Below are 16,946 nucleotides of genomic sequence, written 5' to 3' on the forward strand. Positions count from 1 at the left end.
CAGGAAGGTAAGGATTAGTGTGGATCCAGTGCTGATTTACCTACCCCATCAAAATAGCTTTGATTTCATCTCCCCTCCCAACAGGAACTAAACCCCAGCAAGTAAGTGAGCAACAGTGTCAACTCTAGTGCTCCTAGCTGCAGCCCCATGCTGAACTGTCACCTCCAGCTGTCCTTCTTCAGTGCAGGCATGCAGTTTAAAGTGCGTGATGCTGATGGCTGTGATGACATGTCCCTTCCTCCTGGAGTCACAGGCACAGTGGGGGAAGATGATTTCATTGTAGCCCTCACAAGTCCTTAGCATGTTGAGGTACTAAAAAAAAAGGAAGGCAAAAACAGTGTTACTGGGGTGCCTGGGTGGCTCAGTGGATTGGGCCGCTGCCTTCGGCTCGGGTCGTGGTCTCGGGGTCCTGGGATCGAGCCCCGCATCGGGCTCTCTGCTCCGCAGGGAGCCTGCTTCCTCCTCTCTCTCTGCCTGCCTTTCTACCTACTTGTGATCTCTCTCTCTGTCAAATAAATAAATAAAATCTTTAAAAAAAAAAAAAAAAAAACAGTGTTACTGTGGTACTGACCCACCATGAAGAACTGCTGGTATGACACCAGAGAAAGAACAAGGAGAATCCTCTCAACCAGCAACCTGAAGCCCATGCTCCGGTCTCACACCCAGCACTAAGAAGAGCCAGACTCCCGAACTAATTCTTTGTTCCACTTCCAGCTCCTGATTCTTTGTTCCACCTCAATACTGCCAATCCCACCTCCTTTCTCTACCTCACTGGTACACAAATGGAGACAGAACTCACAATCCCATTAAGTCTGCCTCTCCTTTCACTTGCCTCCAGGACAGGAATCAAACCCATCTGCATGATTAAGGAAAGGGAACTCATATCTCCTTCCAAATCAAAAGTTACCAGGACCTCCAGGATGAGGAGGAGGAGGAGGAGTAAGCTACCCCAAATCTCATACTCATAACATGTTGAAGCTGAAAGAGACGTTAAAGCTAGACCCAGAGTCTCCCACAGGAGACTTCCTTAAGGTCACAGGTGGCACAGTCAAGACTAGAAAGCCAGGTTTAATTTCTTGGCCATCGGTCCTTTCTCTGTTGCCAATTAGTCCCCAAATCAGCGCCACCATCCCCTGGTCTCCAGTACCTCTACCTCCTGAAAAAGCATGTGGACCAAACTGAGTGGAATATACAACCCTCCAAGGTACAGTGCTACAAGACTGACTCAGAAAGGACTCCCAACTCAGCTGTTTGTCCTTTCCCCTCTACAATAAAGACTGGCTTCTCTTTCACTGAACTCACTATTTTGAGTTTGGAGGGGAGAGTAAAAGATGAGTGGGAAGGAGAATAGAAGAGAAATAGGGAAAAGATGATTAAGAAAAAAAAAAAAAGGATGCATGGAAACTGAGGGACTGACTAGAAAATAAGCAAAGAGCCTTGAGTCCCCACACACAGAATAGAGCACACTGGGAACATGCAGGGAGTGCTGGAAGGAAGACAAAGCACAGTACACTAGCTGATCCGCACTAGATCAGCCTTCTGCCTAAGAGAGAAGAGACAAAGGGACCTAGGCACAAAAAGGGCCCTGGGCAACCTGTAGTTCTGGTACCAATGAGCAGAACCCAAGACCATCGCTACTGCCCCAGAGACTGTCTGAGAAGACTTAAAGGCCCACAGAAATAAAATCAAACCACATGCTCCCTTCCATACTTTGTATTTATTTCTGTTTAGGTAAAATAATGGCAACTTCAAAGAGGAAAAATTATAAAATGACAGTAGGAACGCAGCAAGAGGAAGTGCCACAATATCTGATTTGCATTTTTCTTTTCTCATTTCTCCTTCCTTTTATCACCTCATTCCATCCCCCTGTTTCATCATCCTTCCTGTACTAGGGATAAAAGTAGATACTGCCTGGCCCTGCCATTAGCACTATGAGCAAAAAGGTATCTCTGGCCCCTAAACTTTGATATATAAGATGGGCAGTGCCATGGAATAAAACTCCTGTGAGATTTTTAAGCAGAAACAAAGGTTGGGGCAGGAAGCAGTACAAAGAGAGGTCAAGAGCCTGGGCCCAGACTACCCTATGCTTGAATCCTGGCTCTATCACTTCCTAACTATGTCACCTTGGGCAAGGTACTTACACTCCAGCAAATTACTAAATCCCAGGAGCCTTAATTTCCTCTCCTGTGAAAAGGGATATAGTAATAGCACCTACATCACACAGTTATTTGTGACCAAAATTTAAGTATTTAGCATAGTACTCAGTACATAATTAGGTGTTCAATAAATGACAGCTTAAAAAATAATTTTAAAGGCTCCATTATCCTTAGCCAGAGGGCTCAACTATTTTCCCTCTCAGAAATGCCCTGTGAAATGATGTATATATTACTCTTTTTTCTTTTTTAAAATTTTATTTATTAAATTTTTATTTATTTATTAATTATTTGTATATATTACTCCTAAAAACTCCAGGGGAGGGCGCCTGGGTGGCTCAGTGGGTTAAGCCTCTGCCTTCCGCTCAGGTCGTGATCTCAGGGTCCTGGGATTGAGTCCCGCATCAGGCTCTCTGCTCAGTGGAGGGCTTGCTTCCCCCTCTCTCTCTGCCTGCCTCTCTGTCTACTTGTGATTTCTCTGTAAGTCAAATAAATAAATAGAATCTTTAAAAAAAAAAAAAAAAACTCCAGGGGAAGAAAGCATATGTGTGAGACAGATGAAACATGAACGGCAGAAAAGAGGAAGGTTGCTGGAACTGGGTAACGAGTACATGGAGGCTAAATGCACGATTCTTACAACTTCTTTACATACTTGAAATTTCCTAAAGTATTAAAGGGAAAAAGAAGAGTGCCCTGCAAGCAGGCCTGCAAGCGGGCCTGCAAGCGCTCAATCCACGGCATCCTCCTAACACAGTCATGGGGGAGTCTGCAAGCTCAGTAAGCAGCAAATTCTGCTCAAAGGTGCTTAGAACCTCTGCAAATGCTGGAAGGTGTCACGCAGCATTGAAACTGGTTCTGCTCGTGTCCTTTACCGCAAGAGCCTTACATGTAACACAGCTGCTGAGACCTCTCTTTGAGAGACATCACTACTGTTTTAAAAATATTTCTGCCATATTCCTAACAGGGAGTTTTATTTTATTAAAAAGAGAAACATGTAGACAAAGGGAGGGATTAGGAAAAGACATCAGATGAAGCCTGGAGCTGTGCATACCCTAAACTCTCTTTCTGTGACTTTGTGTAAGTCACTCTGCCTCTGGGCTTTGCCTTTACCATCTGGAAATAAAAGACACTGCTGCCAGCTTCTTTGCCCTGCTATAGGGGAAAACATACGCTTTGAAGCCAGGCTGAAATAGGTTCAAATTCTAGTTCCACTTCTGATAAGCTAAGTGATATTAGTAAGAATCAGACTCCACTTCTCCATACACCTCCATGGTTATAAGGAGGAAATGAGAATGTACATATTGTGCCTAGGACAGTACTGGGACACTGTATGTGCCCCCCTCTCTCACCTTCAAATCAAAATGCTCATTTATCCCTCCATATTCAAGAATGTAGTCCTTGAAAGCAAAGGACCTTCAGGGGACTTTCTAATGGCATTAAGTTCTGAAAATAGCCTGAAAGGAAACCAAGGGCACCTGTGGCCTTGGTGTGATGACAGAGGTTAAGTGTCATGTGGGAAATATAAGGTTTTCAGAGATTCTCAGGTCAGGTAGTATTTCTCAGCTTTAAATCTCTACACTCCTAGATTTGCACAAAGTATAAAGATATGAGCTGTCCTCTGTATGTGGAAAACAAGGGAACTTACAGAATGTTTAAGAATTTTGGAGTCAAGAGTGTACTTAATAGCTGGCAATCCAAATATTCCCATTTTATAGAAAAGAAACTAAAACTTAGAAGTTTGTTGAAGGTCTCACAGTGATTTGGCAACAATAGTAGTGATGTGGCCTAATCTTGGGACAATCAACCATATTAAGTTACTATCAAGACACATAGGCTCAGAAGGGCCCAACCCAGTTGGAAGAGTCAATGTACTAAACATGACCACTGGGTAGGCTAATTTCTTTGAACACTAACACTTGAATACATGAAATTATACTTGAATAAAATTCACACTTTTCAAACTTTGGTGGGATTTTATTTAAAATCTAGTTGCAATATTATAGAGCTAGTACTTGCTTGTGGTGCTAGGTCTTTAAGACAACAGAATTCCATAAACGTTTAAACATATCTTATACTCAATTCCAGTGATCCAAGGGGATCAACTGTACTCAAGGTTTGTTGTTGTTGTTTAAGATTCATTTATTTATTTGAGGAGGGGAGGGAGAGAGAGAGAGAGCAAGCACACAGGAAAGCTGGGAGGGAGGGGCAGACCTGGAGGGAGTGAGAGTCCTAAGCAGAGGCACCCACACAGGGCTCAATCTCGTGACCCTGATATCATGACCTGAGCTGAACCCAAGAGTCAATGCTTAACCAACTGAGCCACCCAATCCCCCCTATATTCCTGTTCTTAACTGAGTGATCACAAGATACAAATTTGAGTCTAAACGTAATTTTGTAATACATTACCAAGCTTGTTAGATTCAGATCTTTTATATTTTGCCATAGGACAATCCAAACATATTCATATATTTTTAGCACCTTCTACTGTGCTTGGCACACAAATGATAATAAACAAGTATTTGTTGTTGAATGCATAAATGGAAGACATTGTGTCTGGAGTACTACATGTGCAAAGAAACAATATGTATTCCCTATTGGAATTATCAGAAGCCCTTGTGAAATTAGTTTAATTTGTTGCCTTTGGCAAAGGCAAAGAAGTATTTCAGAGGATGATGGTCCTTTAGTACTTGGTCCTTTTCACCAAAAAGATGCAGATGTGCTTGTCAGAATCATAAATTAATATAGATAAGACAATGCCATGATCTTAAAGAATAGGTAGAAATCGAGTTTTGTGGGTTTTTTTTAAATTTTATTTATTTATTTGAGACACAGAGCAGGGGGAGCGTCAGAGGGAGAGGGAGAAACAGACTCCTCACTGAGCACAGAGCCTGACAACCTGGCGGTGGGATGGCAGGGGAGGGTTGGCTCAACACCAGGAACCCAAGACCAAGGCCTAAACGGAAATCAGATACTCAACCAACTGAGTCACCCACGTGCCCCAAAGTCGAATATCCTATTTCTCACATAGTAAAATTCCCTTTACCAAAATTCTGCCAAGAATTAGTTCTGTTTAAAAGATTTTTGTGTTGTCTATTTTAGCCTGTTGGTATGTAGAACATTGGTAAATCGTTCCCTGATCTTTGGCATTTAAATAATACATAATAATAAATAAAACAGATTTATTACTTTTTGTCAGATAAGCAATAAAATAACTATTCCAGCTAGATATAAGATTATGGGCTGAGGGGCGCCTGGGTGGCTCAGTAGGTTAAAGCCTCTGCCTTCGGCTCAGGTCATGATTCCAGGGTCCTGGGATTGAGCCTCATGTGGGGCTCCCTGCTCAGTGGAGAGAGCCTGCTTCTCCTTCTCCGTCTGCCTGCCGCTCTGCCTAGTTACACTGTCTATCTCTCTGTCAAATAAATAAATAAAGTCTTTAAAAACAACAACCACCCAAAAAAAACATTTATCTGAGAGAGGGAGCCCACGCACATGAGCATGCGGGGGCGCCAAGGAGGGTCAGAGAGAGAGGGAGAGAAAGGATCTCAAGCAGCCGCCCTGCTGAGTGCAGAGCCCTATGTAGGGCTTGATCTCACAACCCTGAGATCACGACCTGAGTCAAAACAAAAAAATTTCTAGTGTTAAAAATCTAAATATCAACTCTTTGAGAACTGATACTTACATATTAAATGTTTTGCACATCTTTTGTTTTAGAAGTTTTTACCAAAAAAGAATACTGTTTGGTTATTGTCAATAATAATGTTAAATACCCACATATAGCAAAATACCCTCTTATATACTAAACAAATATGAAGGAGGACCCTCATAATTACATGAAGGTCTATATCCCCCTCCTTTTTTTTTTTTAATTAATTAAGCCACTGACCAGTTGTAACATCTTTCAGAAATGACTGCAGTAACAGGTTTAAGAGATAAGAAGGAACATTTTATATAAAGATATTATGGGGACATAAACCTACCATGACCATTTTCCTTTGTTCATACAGCTTCTGTAATTGGTAGGACTTTTCCTCTGCTTTGATATAACCTTTTTTCACATCATCAACAGCCTGTCAGCAAAACAAGGGCAGGAAGAAAGGAACATCAAAGTCATTATCAAGCACATTCTTGACAAAAGTAAAAAGATACAGATTCGTTTTCAGAACAACTCTTATCCATTCGAACCATCATTATCATCACCAGTGAATTCTGCCACAAGGATATATTTATTGAAATAAAGTAGCATTTAAAGAGTGCCCAGTATGTGCTCAGAATTGTTCTAGGCACATGAGGGATCTTGTTTCTCCTGCTAAGAGATTTAAATTGCCATTCATTTATACAGGTTGAAGCAATTAGAGAACACTGAAAGACAGTATATAATTGTTAAAGGTAACAATGAAGTAGCAAAGATGTATGGTACAGATAGTAAGTGATACACAGTAAGAAGAGCAGAGTTTTTTGCTAATTATAGTTATCAGGGAAGCCTTGGTTGGACCCCGAATGTTAGGATGAACAGAAAAAACTACAAACGGAAGTCAGGAAACAGGAATGCATCTGAGCTTAAATATATTCAGGAGACAGATCTGCCTGATTTAAATAAAGGGTACATGTAAGGGGAAAACAAAGTATAATGCTGGATAGGTAAGTTAACAGATTACGAAGGACCCCAGAAAACAGGCACAGAAATTTAGACTTAAGGACAGCACTAAAGACTACTGGAGCGAAAATAAGCAATAAAAATTTTTGTTATTTTTAAAAGACAGACTGATTTACACATGAGTGCCAAATGAACCAAGCTACAAAGAGGATGAAATAAGGGAGACTAATGATGTCATGGTGCTTTAAGCATGGACTGAAACAAGACTGTAAACTAGGGTGGTAGCAACTGGAAGATAGGAAGTGATAAATCTGAGACCATACATGGAGAAAAATCCCCGAGGACTTGATACATGCATGAAGGTACTTAAATATAAGTGCTTATTCTCAACTGCTCCTGGTTCAGCTATCTGAAACATGTATCCCCTTCCCAACCTCATTCTAACCCAAGAAAAACTTTAAAAATCTAAGAGAAGGGAATATTCATCTTTGGGAGAGGGAAAAAGGGAGGGAAAAGAACAAACAATCACTTGTCCAGGGCATTAGAATCCAACCTCAGTGATTTGCTATAAGGATGACTTTTGTAGGCACCAGCCTGGGGCCACTTGAACCTTCACCAGAAGACTGCTGATTTCTTTAAGGTAAAAATCATTCCCCATAGCCATTTAAGGGAAAATATTTACATCACACAATGAGTTTAGAGTTGAAGTCAACAAATTAGTTTAACTTCTAGCTCTGTCACCTAGCAAAGTATGCTTGATATGCATATGCAGGGGTACGCAGTGGGAATGCAGGAGGAAATGGAGCTAGAGTCTCATCTTCTATAGTGGGAAATTAAGAGATACTGCTTGAATCTGAAAATTCAAATACGGGAGTATAACTAAGTCATAACAGAGATATAGGAGTAAATATAAAACAAAACAAACAACAAACAAAAGGTAAAGGAGGGGTGAAAATGGTTGTCTAAGAGAAGCAGAGATAAACATAAGTGGAGTAACTGATATTTTTCATAATAACCTTTGTAGAACTAGTTGAGCTTTAAACTCTGTATGTGTAATTTTGATGAAAAGTTTTTTAATAGGTACACAGCCATATATGCTCATTTCTTTTTTTTTTTTTTTAAGATTTTATTTATTTATTTGACAGAGAGATCACAAGTAGGCAGAGAGGCAGGCAGAGAGAGAGGGGGAAGCAGGCTTCCTGCTGAGCAGAGAGCCCGATGCGGGACTCGATCCCAGGACCCTGAGATCATGACCTGAGCCGAAGGCAGCGGCTTAGCCCACTGAGCCACCCAGGCACCCCTATATGCTCATTTCTTATTGTTTAAAAAAATAATAATAAATTTATCTTAACTCCAGGACATCTTTACTTCTTTAACTTAATTATCTTCTGTTAAATGGGATAGAACATTTTATTTTTTAACTTTTTTAAAAGATTTTTTTAAGTAATCTCTACATCCAGCATGGGGCTCGAACTCACAACCTGAATATCAAGAGTTAGCATCTTCTACTGACTGAGTCAACCAGCTGCCCCATGATAGAACAACCTGGGTGGCTCAGTGGGTTAGGCCGCTGCCTTCGGCTCGGGTCATGATCTCAGGGTCCTGGGATCGAGTCCCGCGTCGGGTTCTCTGCTCAGCGGGGAGCCTGCTTCCCTCTCTCTCTCTCTCTCTGCCTGCCTCTCTGTCTGCTTGTGATCTCTCTCTGTCAAATAAATTAAAAAAAAAAAATCTTAAAAAAAAAATATATATAACTTAACTAAGATCCAGGAGGCAAAACTAAGATCTTTGGAGGCAAAGATCCAAAGTATGGATTGGCAAATTACATACTACATATAAGCAGAAAAAGAAATCAAGCCTTTCCGGGAAGATCAATTCACCTACCTGATGGAAAAAGTAGGTAACAGCAAGGTCATTGTCATTTAAGAGGATTTCTTCTTCTGTGGTAAAAAGCCACTTTCGAATGGTTAGGCAGGTGCCTGGCACAGCTGACGTGTAATTCTGGACGTAGAGTTTATGAGGAAATTCATTAGGTGCCAGCTTACGTACTGAAGAGAAAGCCAAAAAAAAAAAAAAAAAAAAAAAGGGAAAGAAAGAAAGCTGAAGTGAAAAGATACATAAGGAATTTCCTCAGGACAACTGTGTAAGACAGATCAAGAGTGGCAGGCTATCCTTAACCAGAATACTGGTTTACAACCATCAAGGAGCTCTGCTATGGGACCACAAAATAACCATTTCTCTAGCCAAATCTATCCCTTCTAACTATGACTATGGCCAATCGAGCCTCAAACTGACAGAAAACTATCACTTGTATGGCACGCCCTTGAGTTAACATGTTGACTGCAGACAGCATTTATTCCAAACTCAAACTATCTTATCCATTATCTGGTAAGTTACAGCAATGTCCACGGAACATCTTTAAAGCAAGCCTTACCCACCCAACTATGGTACATTCAGAGTTTCCCATGTGGCAATTCTCAATGAACTGCTTCTATTGTTAAGAGCTGAAAGCCTCTCCCTACTCTAAGACATCGGTCAAAGTGAAAAGCATCTTCCCAGTAATGTTTCTTCCTCTTCCTAACAAGGCACAGCAGGATAAAACACTATCGTGTTTAATTTTTATGTTACTTTTCTTTGGAAAGGCTCAGACTTTTCTTCTCTTGATGTTTACCTGACTTTCTAACACTGCAAAAAGACAGATCTTATATTTCCCATTTTATTTGTTAACTAGAATTTAGGAAAAAAATGGTAAGATTAGAATCCAAGTGCCCTGGTTCCCTAGCAATCCTCTGCAACATTTATATCTGCCTAGTGAGACCACAGGGAGTTGGGAAGATGAAGAATAATAAGGAGATAGCTGCTTCAGGGGGAATTGACCTTGTTATTTCTCGACCAGGGATGGCAAGGCAACCCAAACCTACCAAACTCTTCCCCTTTCTGGAGGAGGAAGGTGGGATCAATCAATATTACCTGTCATTTCTGGCCTTAGCCCCATATATATATGATGTAGAAAGACCCATAAACTGTAGGAAATCTATGTCATCATTAGCAAGAACTTAGGGCACCTGGGTGGCTCAGTTGGTTAAGCGACTGCCTTTGGCTCAGGTCATGATCCTGGAGTCCCAGGATCGAATCCTGAATTGGGCTGCTCCTGGCTCCACAGGGAGTCTGCTTCTCCCTCTGACCTTCTTCCCTCTCATGCTCTCTCTTCACAAAAAAATAAATAAATAAATAAATAAATAAATAAATTCTTTGGGGTTGGGGGGAAATACTCAGACTTCCTCCCCTTTGTGATCTCAATGCAATCAATGTGACCACCATCCCTAGCTTTTATAAAATAACATATGAGAAACTTCCTGTCAACATGCAATAAAATTTCCTAGAAAAAGAATATCTACTTACACGGAAAATTAAATACATGCATTAAAGCAAAGGTTTTTAAGCAATGTATCTCTTTCTAACTCGTGAAAATAAAAAGTTATTCTTAATTACCTATAAAAAGCATAAAAGTACACTAAAACAAGTTGTGGCTAAATCGGCTATCCCTCTTTTTGGCTATTTCACTGGAATATATTAATTTTGAAACTCTGATTTTAAAAAATGTCATGAAGTATCAGTGCTAGGTATAAGTAAGTTGTATTTACAAAAGAGGAAAAAGGATCAGGGATCAGACACCCTTTTGACTTGGACTTAATAGGATCTGCCTGGTCTGCTTCTGCAAGACAGCCCTCATGAGTGGGATCTCCCTTTCTGCAAGCTCTTATTCTCTAGGCAAACAGTTTCAGTCTGACAGCTTCTGGGAGCTTTAGTCTGATAGAATTAGAATAAAATACCCTCAAACAAAACTTAAATAAACCAACTGGCACTTACCAAAGGAATGATTGATCACTTCAAATAAGGCAAAGTAATTCACTGTCGTACTGTCCATGCCAACCTTTGCTGCAATAGCCTATAGTGTAAACAGGATAGATTCATTTTAGGGTAAATAAATCAGAAAATACTATGGGAAAAGAAGGTGTGTGCATGTACAATGGGGGAGAAGGGAGGAGTTTCGCCATCTTGGTTTCACATAAACTAAATACATAGTCTATAGCTATTCTTCTTTGTAAGTATGTATACATGCACTCATACACACATATGTACGAAATGAAAGGCGAAAAAAACGTATCTGACCCAAAGAGCTATGATCTCTGAGTTTTCCCCTTCCACTTCAAGCTGATAATAATCTCTCCTTAAATACCTTTTCTCTCTGAAATATGACTTCATCCCACGAAGGTCTTTTTTAACACCACTTATAAGTCATGTGCTTGATAAGAACAGGTCTTAGAAGAAAATAAATTCTTAAATATCCACTCTCACACATTTAACCTATAAAATCTGTATCTTTGGTTCTTGAGCTTAAAATAGTTTGACAACTTTGTTCATGCTTCAAAATTATTCTTATTTTTTGGAGGATCCATGCCTCAGCCTGAGGACCTCCATTTTCTAAGCATTATCACCATGAATATACACATGAAAACAGTAGAATGTTGGAACAACAGAGACATTTTAAACAAGTATTAGGGGATGCCTGGGTGGCTCAGTCAGTTAGGCGTCTGCCTTCGGCTCGGGTCATGATCCCAGGCTCCTGGGATTGAATCCCACATCAGGCTCCTTGCTCAATGAAGAGCCTGCTTCTCCCTCTGCCTGCTGCTCTCCCTGCCTGTGCTCTCTCTCTGGCAAATAAATAAAATCTTAAAAAAAACAAAACAAAAACAAGTATCAGTCCTTCTTTCTAGGAGCTCATAGGACAAAAAACAATTGAAAGACTCCATGTGCAAATAAATGAAAACTGAAATTACAAACAGAAGACAACAAAACTCAAAAACACAAAACAGTACCACAAGATCAATCTCAATATAAATAAGGTATTAACTGAACAAGATAAAACTGCTAAATATTAGTGTCTCAGTAAGCCAAATATCCTTCTTCCCATATCAAATTATATCCTTCTTCCCATATCCTACTCACATATCAACCCTAAACTCATCGCTGATGTGAGACAGAAACTGGAGATTATAAATGTTCGAAGTCACCATTCTACACTGCACTGAACAGAAACTGAAATGCTTTCAAGGTTTAGAAAATGGCTTATAGCTACAAGTCTCAGGATGAGGAGAAAAGTGCCAAAAAAAAAAAAAAAAAAGTAAGTAATCGGCCTTGCTAGAGAAATACTAGAAAACAAAACAAAGAATACAAAGCAAAACCAGCAACTTGTAAAAATAACATTTTCCTTGCAATCACTGCATCATGTTGTAATTTCAGAAATATATATCTTTTGCCATGGTATATAGTACATGAGTAAATGTATGAGAAAGATTTGTTTCTTTGCTACAATGGAAAAATAAACATTAATATCCAGAAACCTGTCTCTCTGAAAGTCTTGATCAAATCAGGATTAAAGATAAACAAAAAGGGGGGTACCTGGGTGGCTCAGTGGGTTAAAGATAAACAAAAAGCCCCGCATCGGGCTCTCTGCTCGGCGGGGAGCCTGCTTCCCCCTCTCTCTCTGCCTGCTTCTCTGCCTACGTGTGATCTTTGTCTGTCAAATAAAATCTTTAAAAAAAAAAAAGGATAAAAGTAAAGATTATATCTAGCACCCAGATCATGACCTTTACATATAATTTCTCAGAATAGAGAACCCAGAAATGGACCCTCCACTCTATGGTCAACTAATCTTCAAAAAGCAGGAAAGAATACCCAATGGAAAAAAGACAAGTCTCATCAACAAATGGTGTTGGGGTTTTGGGAAATTGGATAGCCACATGCAGAAGAATAAAACTGGACCATTCTCTACACCATACACAAAGATAAACTCAAAATGGATGAAAGACCTAAATGTGAGACAAGAATTCATCAAAATCCTAGAGAAGAGCACAGACAGAAACCTCTTTGAACTTGGCTACCGCAACTTCTTGCTACACATATCTCCAAAGGCAAGGGAAACAAAAGCCAAAATGAACTACTGGGACTTCATCAAGATAAAAGCTTTTGCACAGCAAAGGAAACAGTTGACAAACCCAAAAGACAACTAACAGAATGGGAGAAGACATTCACAAATATATTATCAGATAAAGGGCTAGTATCCAAAATCTATAAAGAACTTATCAAACTCAGGCACCAGGGTGGCTCAGTGGGTTAAGCCTCTGCCTTTGGCTCAGGTCCTGGGATCAAGCCCTACATCAGGCTCTCTGCTCAGCGGAGAGCCTGCTTCCCCCTCTCTCTTTGCCTGCCTTTCTGCCTACTTGTGATCTCTCTCTGTGTCAAATAAATAAATAAAATCTTTAAACAACAACAACAAAAAGAACTTATCAAATTCAACACCCAAAAAACAAATAATCCGGTCAAGAAATGGGCAGAAGAAGACATGAACAGACATGTCTTGGAAGAAGACATACAAAGGGCCAACAGACACATGAAAAAAATGCTCAACATTGCTCGGCATCAAAACCACAGTGAGATACCACCTCACACCAGTCAGAATGGCAAAAATTAACAAGTCAGGAAACAACAAATGTTGGCAAGGATGCAGAGAAAGGGGAACCCTCTGACAGTGTTGGTGGGAATGCAAACTGATGCAGCCACTCTGGAAAACAGTACGGAGGTTCCTCAAAAAAGTTAAAAGTAGAGCTACCCTATGACCAAGCAACTGCACTCCTAGGTATTTACCCCAGAGATACAAACGTAGTGATCTGAAGGGGTACCTGCACCCTAATGTTTATAGCATCAATGTTCACAACAGCCAAACTATGGAAAGAGACCAGATGTCCAATGACAGATAAATGGATTAAAAAAGATGTGGTGTGTATGTATATATACATATATGTATGTATATATATATGTACATGTGTGTATGTATGTACATAATGGAATATTACTCAGCCATCAAACAGAATGAAATCTTACTATTTGCAATGACGTGGATGGAATTATTATGCTAAGCTAAGTCAGTGAAAGAAAGACAATTATCATATGATTTCACTTATAATGTGGATAAAACAGAGGATCATAGGTGAAGGGAAGGAAAAATAAAATAAGATGAAATCAGAGATGGAGACAAATCGTAACAGACTCTTAACTAAGGAAACAAATTGAGGGTTGCCTGAAGGGAGGCGGGTTGGCAAATGGGGTAACTGGGTGATGGCCATTAAGGACGGCATATGATGTAATGAGCACTGGGTGTTATATAAACTGACGAACCACTGAACACTACCTCTAAAACTAATAATACACTATATGTTAATTAATTTAAATTAAATTAATGTGTGTGTGTGTGTGTGTATAATTTCACTGATTATGAAACCAGGACTCCTGAGGAAAGTGGCTGATTCTAAATCTAGGATGAGAAATATACAAAGATGAGACCAGAACATCTTGTATCAAAAAGCAAGAATGTTATTATAAACAAGTAAGTTGCATCAAAAGAATATAGAACCAGACATGAAGAAGCTTCCACTGGCCAAAATTGGAACAATCTGAGCATCAAAGATAATATATGATTAAATTATATTAAATAACCTAAAACCCCATGATAATAAAATTAAATTTAATTTAAAAATAAAATAAAATGAAATAATTATTTCATTGGCCCTCACTGGAATCAACTAGGACACCAATTCTTTTCTCTGTAAACTGACAATAAAAAAATTCAATATTTATCCTCCCTTTCCTATAAACTGTATTTTAGGGTAACTACATAGCCCTAGTTAAGGACAAGTTCTTTACAGAAGAAGCCTACCTAACAAATATGAAGAAATGACAATTAGAAAACTAGTACTTTGTAACCCTTAATGAAATCACTGGTTAAGGCAGCAATCACCGATGATACACTCATCTAATTACATATCACTGGGAAATTTTATAGTAGAGGGCCCAGGTCAACACCACCTCAACCTACTGATTAAACTTAGTATCACAAAAAGTGGGATAACAAGATATTGTGTAACTCCTGTTGAAAAGCAATAGGAGATATATATATCTCCTATATTGTGAAGTATTCTTATAAAACAAAGCTGAACCTGAACCTAACAGAACCTCTAGAGCAAACTTCAATTTATGTAAAATGTAAGGAGAAGATAGACATATTAAATGACACAGATAAAAAACAAACAGATAAACTCAGAATGTGAGACACTGCACATCACAGACCCAATTTCTGCAACAAACTAGTAACATGGAAATTAAAAGTTGGGGAAGGGAAGGGAGACTGCTTTATTATTAAAACAAACATAAAAACCAAACCTTGTTTAGATCCAGATTCTTTTTTAAAAGATTTTATTTATTTGTCACAGAGAGATATCACAAGTAGGCAGAGAGGTAGGCAGAGAGAGAGGGGGAAGGCTGCCTGCTGAGCAGAGGGCCCGATGCGGGGCTCGATCCCATGACCCTGAGATCATGACCTGAGCTGAAGGCAGAGGCTTAACCCACTGAGCCATCCAGGCAACCCTAGATTCAAATTTTAACAAACCAACTGTAAAAAATCATTTCCATAGAGTTGGGAAAATTTGACTATGGATTTGTTATTAGTTAATGCCAAGGAAATACTGTTAATTTTTTAGATCTGATAATGGCTTTGTGTTTATATAAGAAGAATGTCCTTATTTTTTTTAGAGATTTATACTGAAATATACACAGGTCCAATAATTTGCTTTAAAATATCTAAACAAAAGGGCACCTGGGTGGCTCAGTTGGTTAAGCACCTGCCTTTGACTCAGGTCATGATGTCCTGGGATCGAGTCCTGCATCAGGCTCCCTGCTCAGTAGGGAGTCTGCTTCTTGCCTTTCCTCTCCCTCTGCCCCTCCTCCCCCTGCTTGTGTTTTCTCTCTCTGTCTCAAATAAAATCTTTTTTAAAAAATTAAACAAAGGAAAAGGAAAAGGATATATAATACAAATGTGGTAAAATCTTGATGATTATTAAATATGAGTGATAGAAAAACAGGGGATCACTGTACTGTTCTGTTTTCATGTATGTTAAAGTTTTTTACAATTAAAAAGAAAGGGTGGGTTAATCATAGTTATTAGGTAGGTAACTACCTGGTAGTTACCTACAATAGGTAACTGTGACAGTAGGTAACTGTACCCTTCCTTCAATGGGGGCAAAGTACTTTCACATTAATAATAACATCAACAAGGGTACCTAACATTTAATAAACTCATTATATGCCAGGTAGTTCAAGCACTTTATATGTATTAACTCATTTAATCTATCTTCCTTAGCTTTATACCATCCAACGCTGAGTCTACATGTTCAAGTTTAATTTACCTGATATACTTGGTCTGTAGTACTGTTCTTTTTAACCTTGACTGTAACTGTTGCTCCATCTGGTAGTGCTACTCTCAGCTCTACGTCGGAGACACCATTATAGTTCTGGGGAAAAAGACAAAGAGACAGAATTTATGACCCAGCATATCCTCACTCTCCTTGCAATATGTTAGCCAAACAACAAACCTAAACATGTGATAGAAAGCAAGTTCCAATGAAAAGGGGTAAAAGAAACCTTAAAGTCAATACATTTTATAAGTCAGAAAGCAGACTTCAGGCTGCAGCAGAAGTTAACCTTTAAGATGAACAGGGAGGAAAGAAACATGTTAAAGCTAGTATGTTCACATTTCAAAACACAACACTTGTGTGAAGCAGTCTAGGTCAAACACAGATGAAACTTTTTGGCTTACTTCCAAAATTCAGAACTCAAAAATGAGAAAAGAGAACAACTAAATGCAGTAGTTTTGACAAACATTCTCTGGATTTAAATGGTTAAGCATACTAGATTGGTTCAAGTTGTATCTTAAGTTCCTTTCTAAACCCTGAAGTAATCATAACACCTTTGACAGGAAAAATGGATGAAATGCAGGAATCTGAGTTAGTATAATGCCCAATTTTCTTCTAGAGAAGAGTACACAATTCTTATCCCTTAATTCAACAGATCCTTCTTTCTTATTGCTTTTGATGATTAATATATTCTTCTAACAGATTTTTTTTTTTAAGTAGGCTCCATGCCCAGTGTGGAGCCCAACTCCGGGCTTGAACTCATGACGCTGACATCAAGACTTGAGCTGATATCAAGAGTTGGATGCTTAGCCAACTGACGCACCCAGGGCCCCTCCTCTAACAGATTTCTGACTTTCTAAGTTTTATTAGAGAGAAACAACTATTTAAGAGCAA

General features: G+C 39.2%; 1 protein-coding gene across 2 annotated transcripts in view; it reads right to left on the bottom strand.

Annotated features, from left to right (window-relative positions):
• Positions 1-16,946, bottom strand: part of SNX27 (sorting nexin 27) — a 64,327-nt gene that overhangs the window by 5,437 nt on the left and 41,944 nt on the right. The window contains exons 5-9 of one of the 2 annotated variants that reach the window (XM_046020168.1): positions 16,047-16,151; positions 10,615-10,693; positions 8,629-8,792; positions 6,131-6,220; positions 163-312 (exon numbers count right to left, since the gene is read on the bottom strand). In XM_046020168.1, the coding sequence (XP_045876124.1) occupies positions 163-312; positions 6,131-6,220; positions 8,629-8,792; positions 10,615-10,693; positions 16,047-16,151 (588 nt within the window). The remainder of the gene's footprint in view (positions 1-162; positions 313-6,130; positions 6,221-8,628; positions 8,793-10,614; positions 10,694-16,046; positions 16,152-16,946) is intronic. The other variant, XM_046020177.1, reaches the window with a different exon arrangement.

The sequence above is a fragment of the Meles meles genome, chromosome 1, assembly GCF_922984935.1.
Source record: "Meles meles chromosome 1, mMelMel3.1 paternal haplotype, whole genome shotgun sequence".
Classification (NCBI taxonomy): Eukaryota; Metazoa; Chordata; class Mammalia; order Carnivora; family Mustelidae; genus Meles; species Meles meles.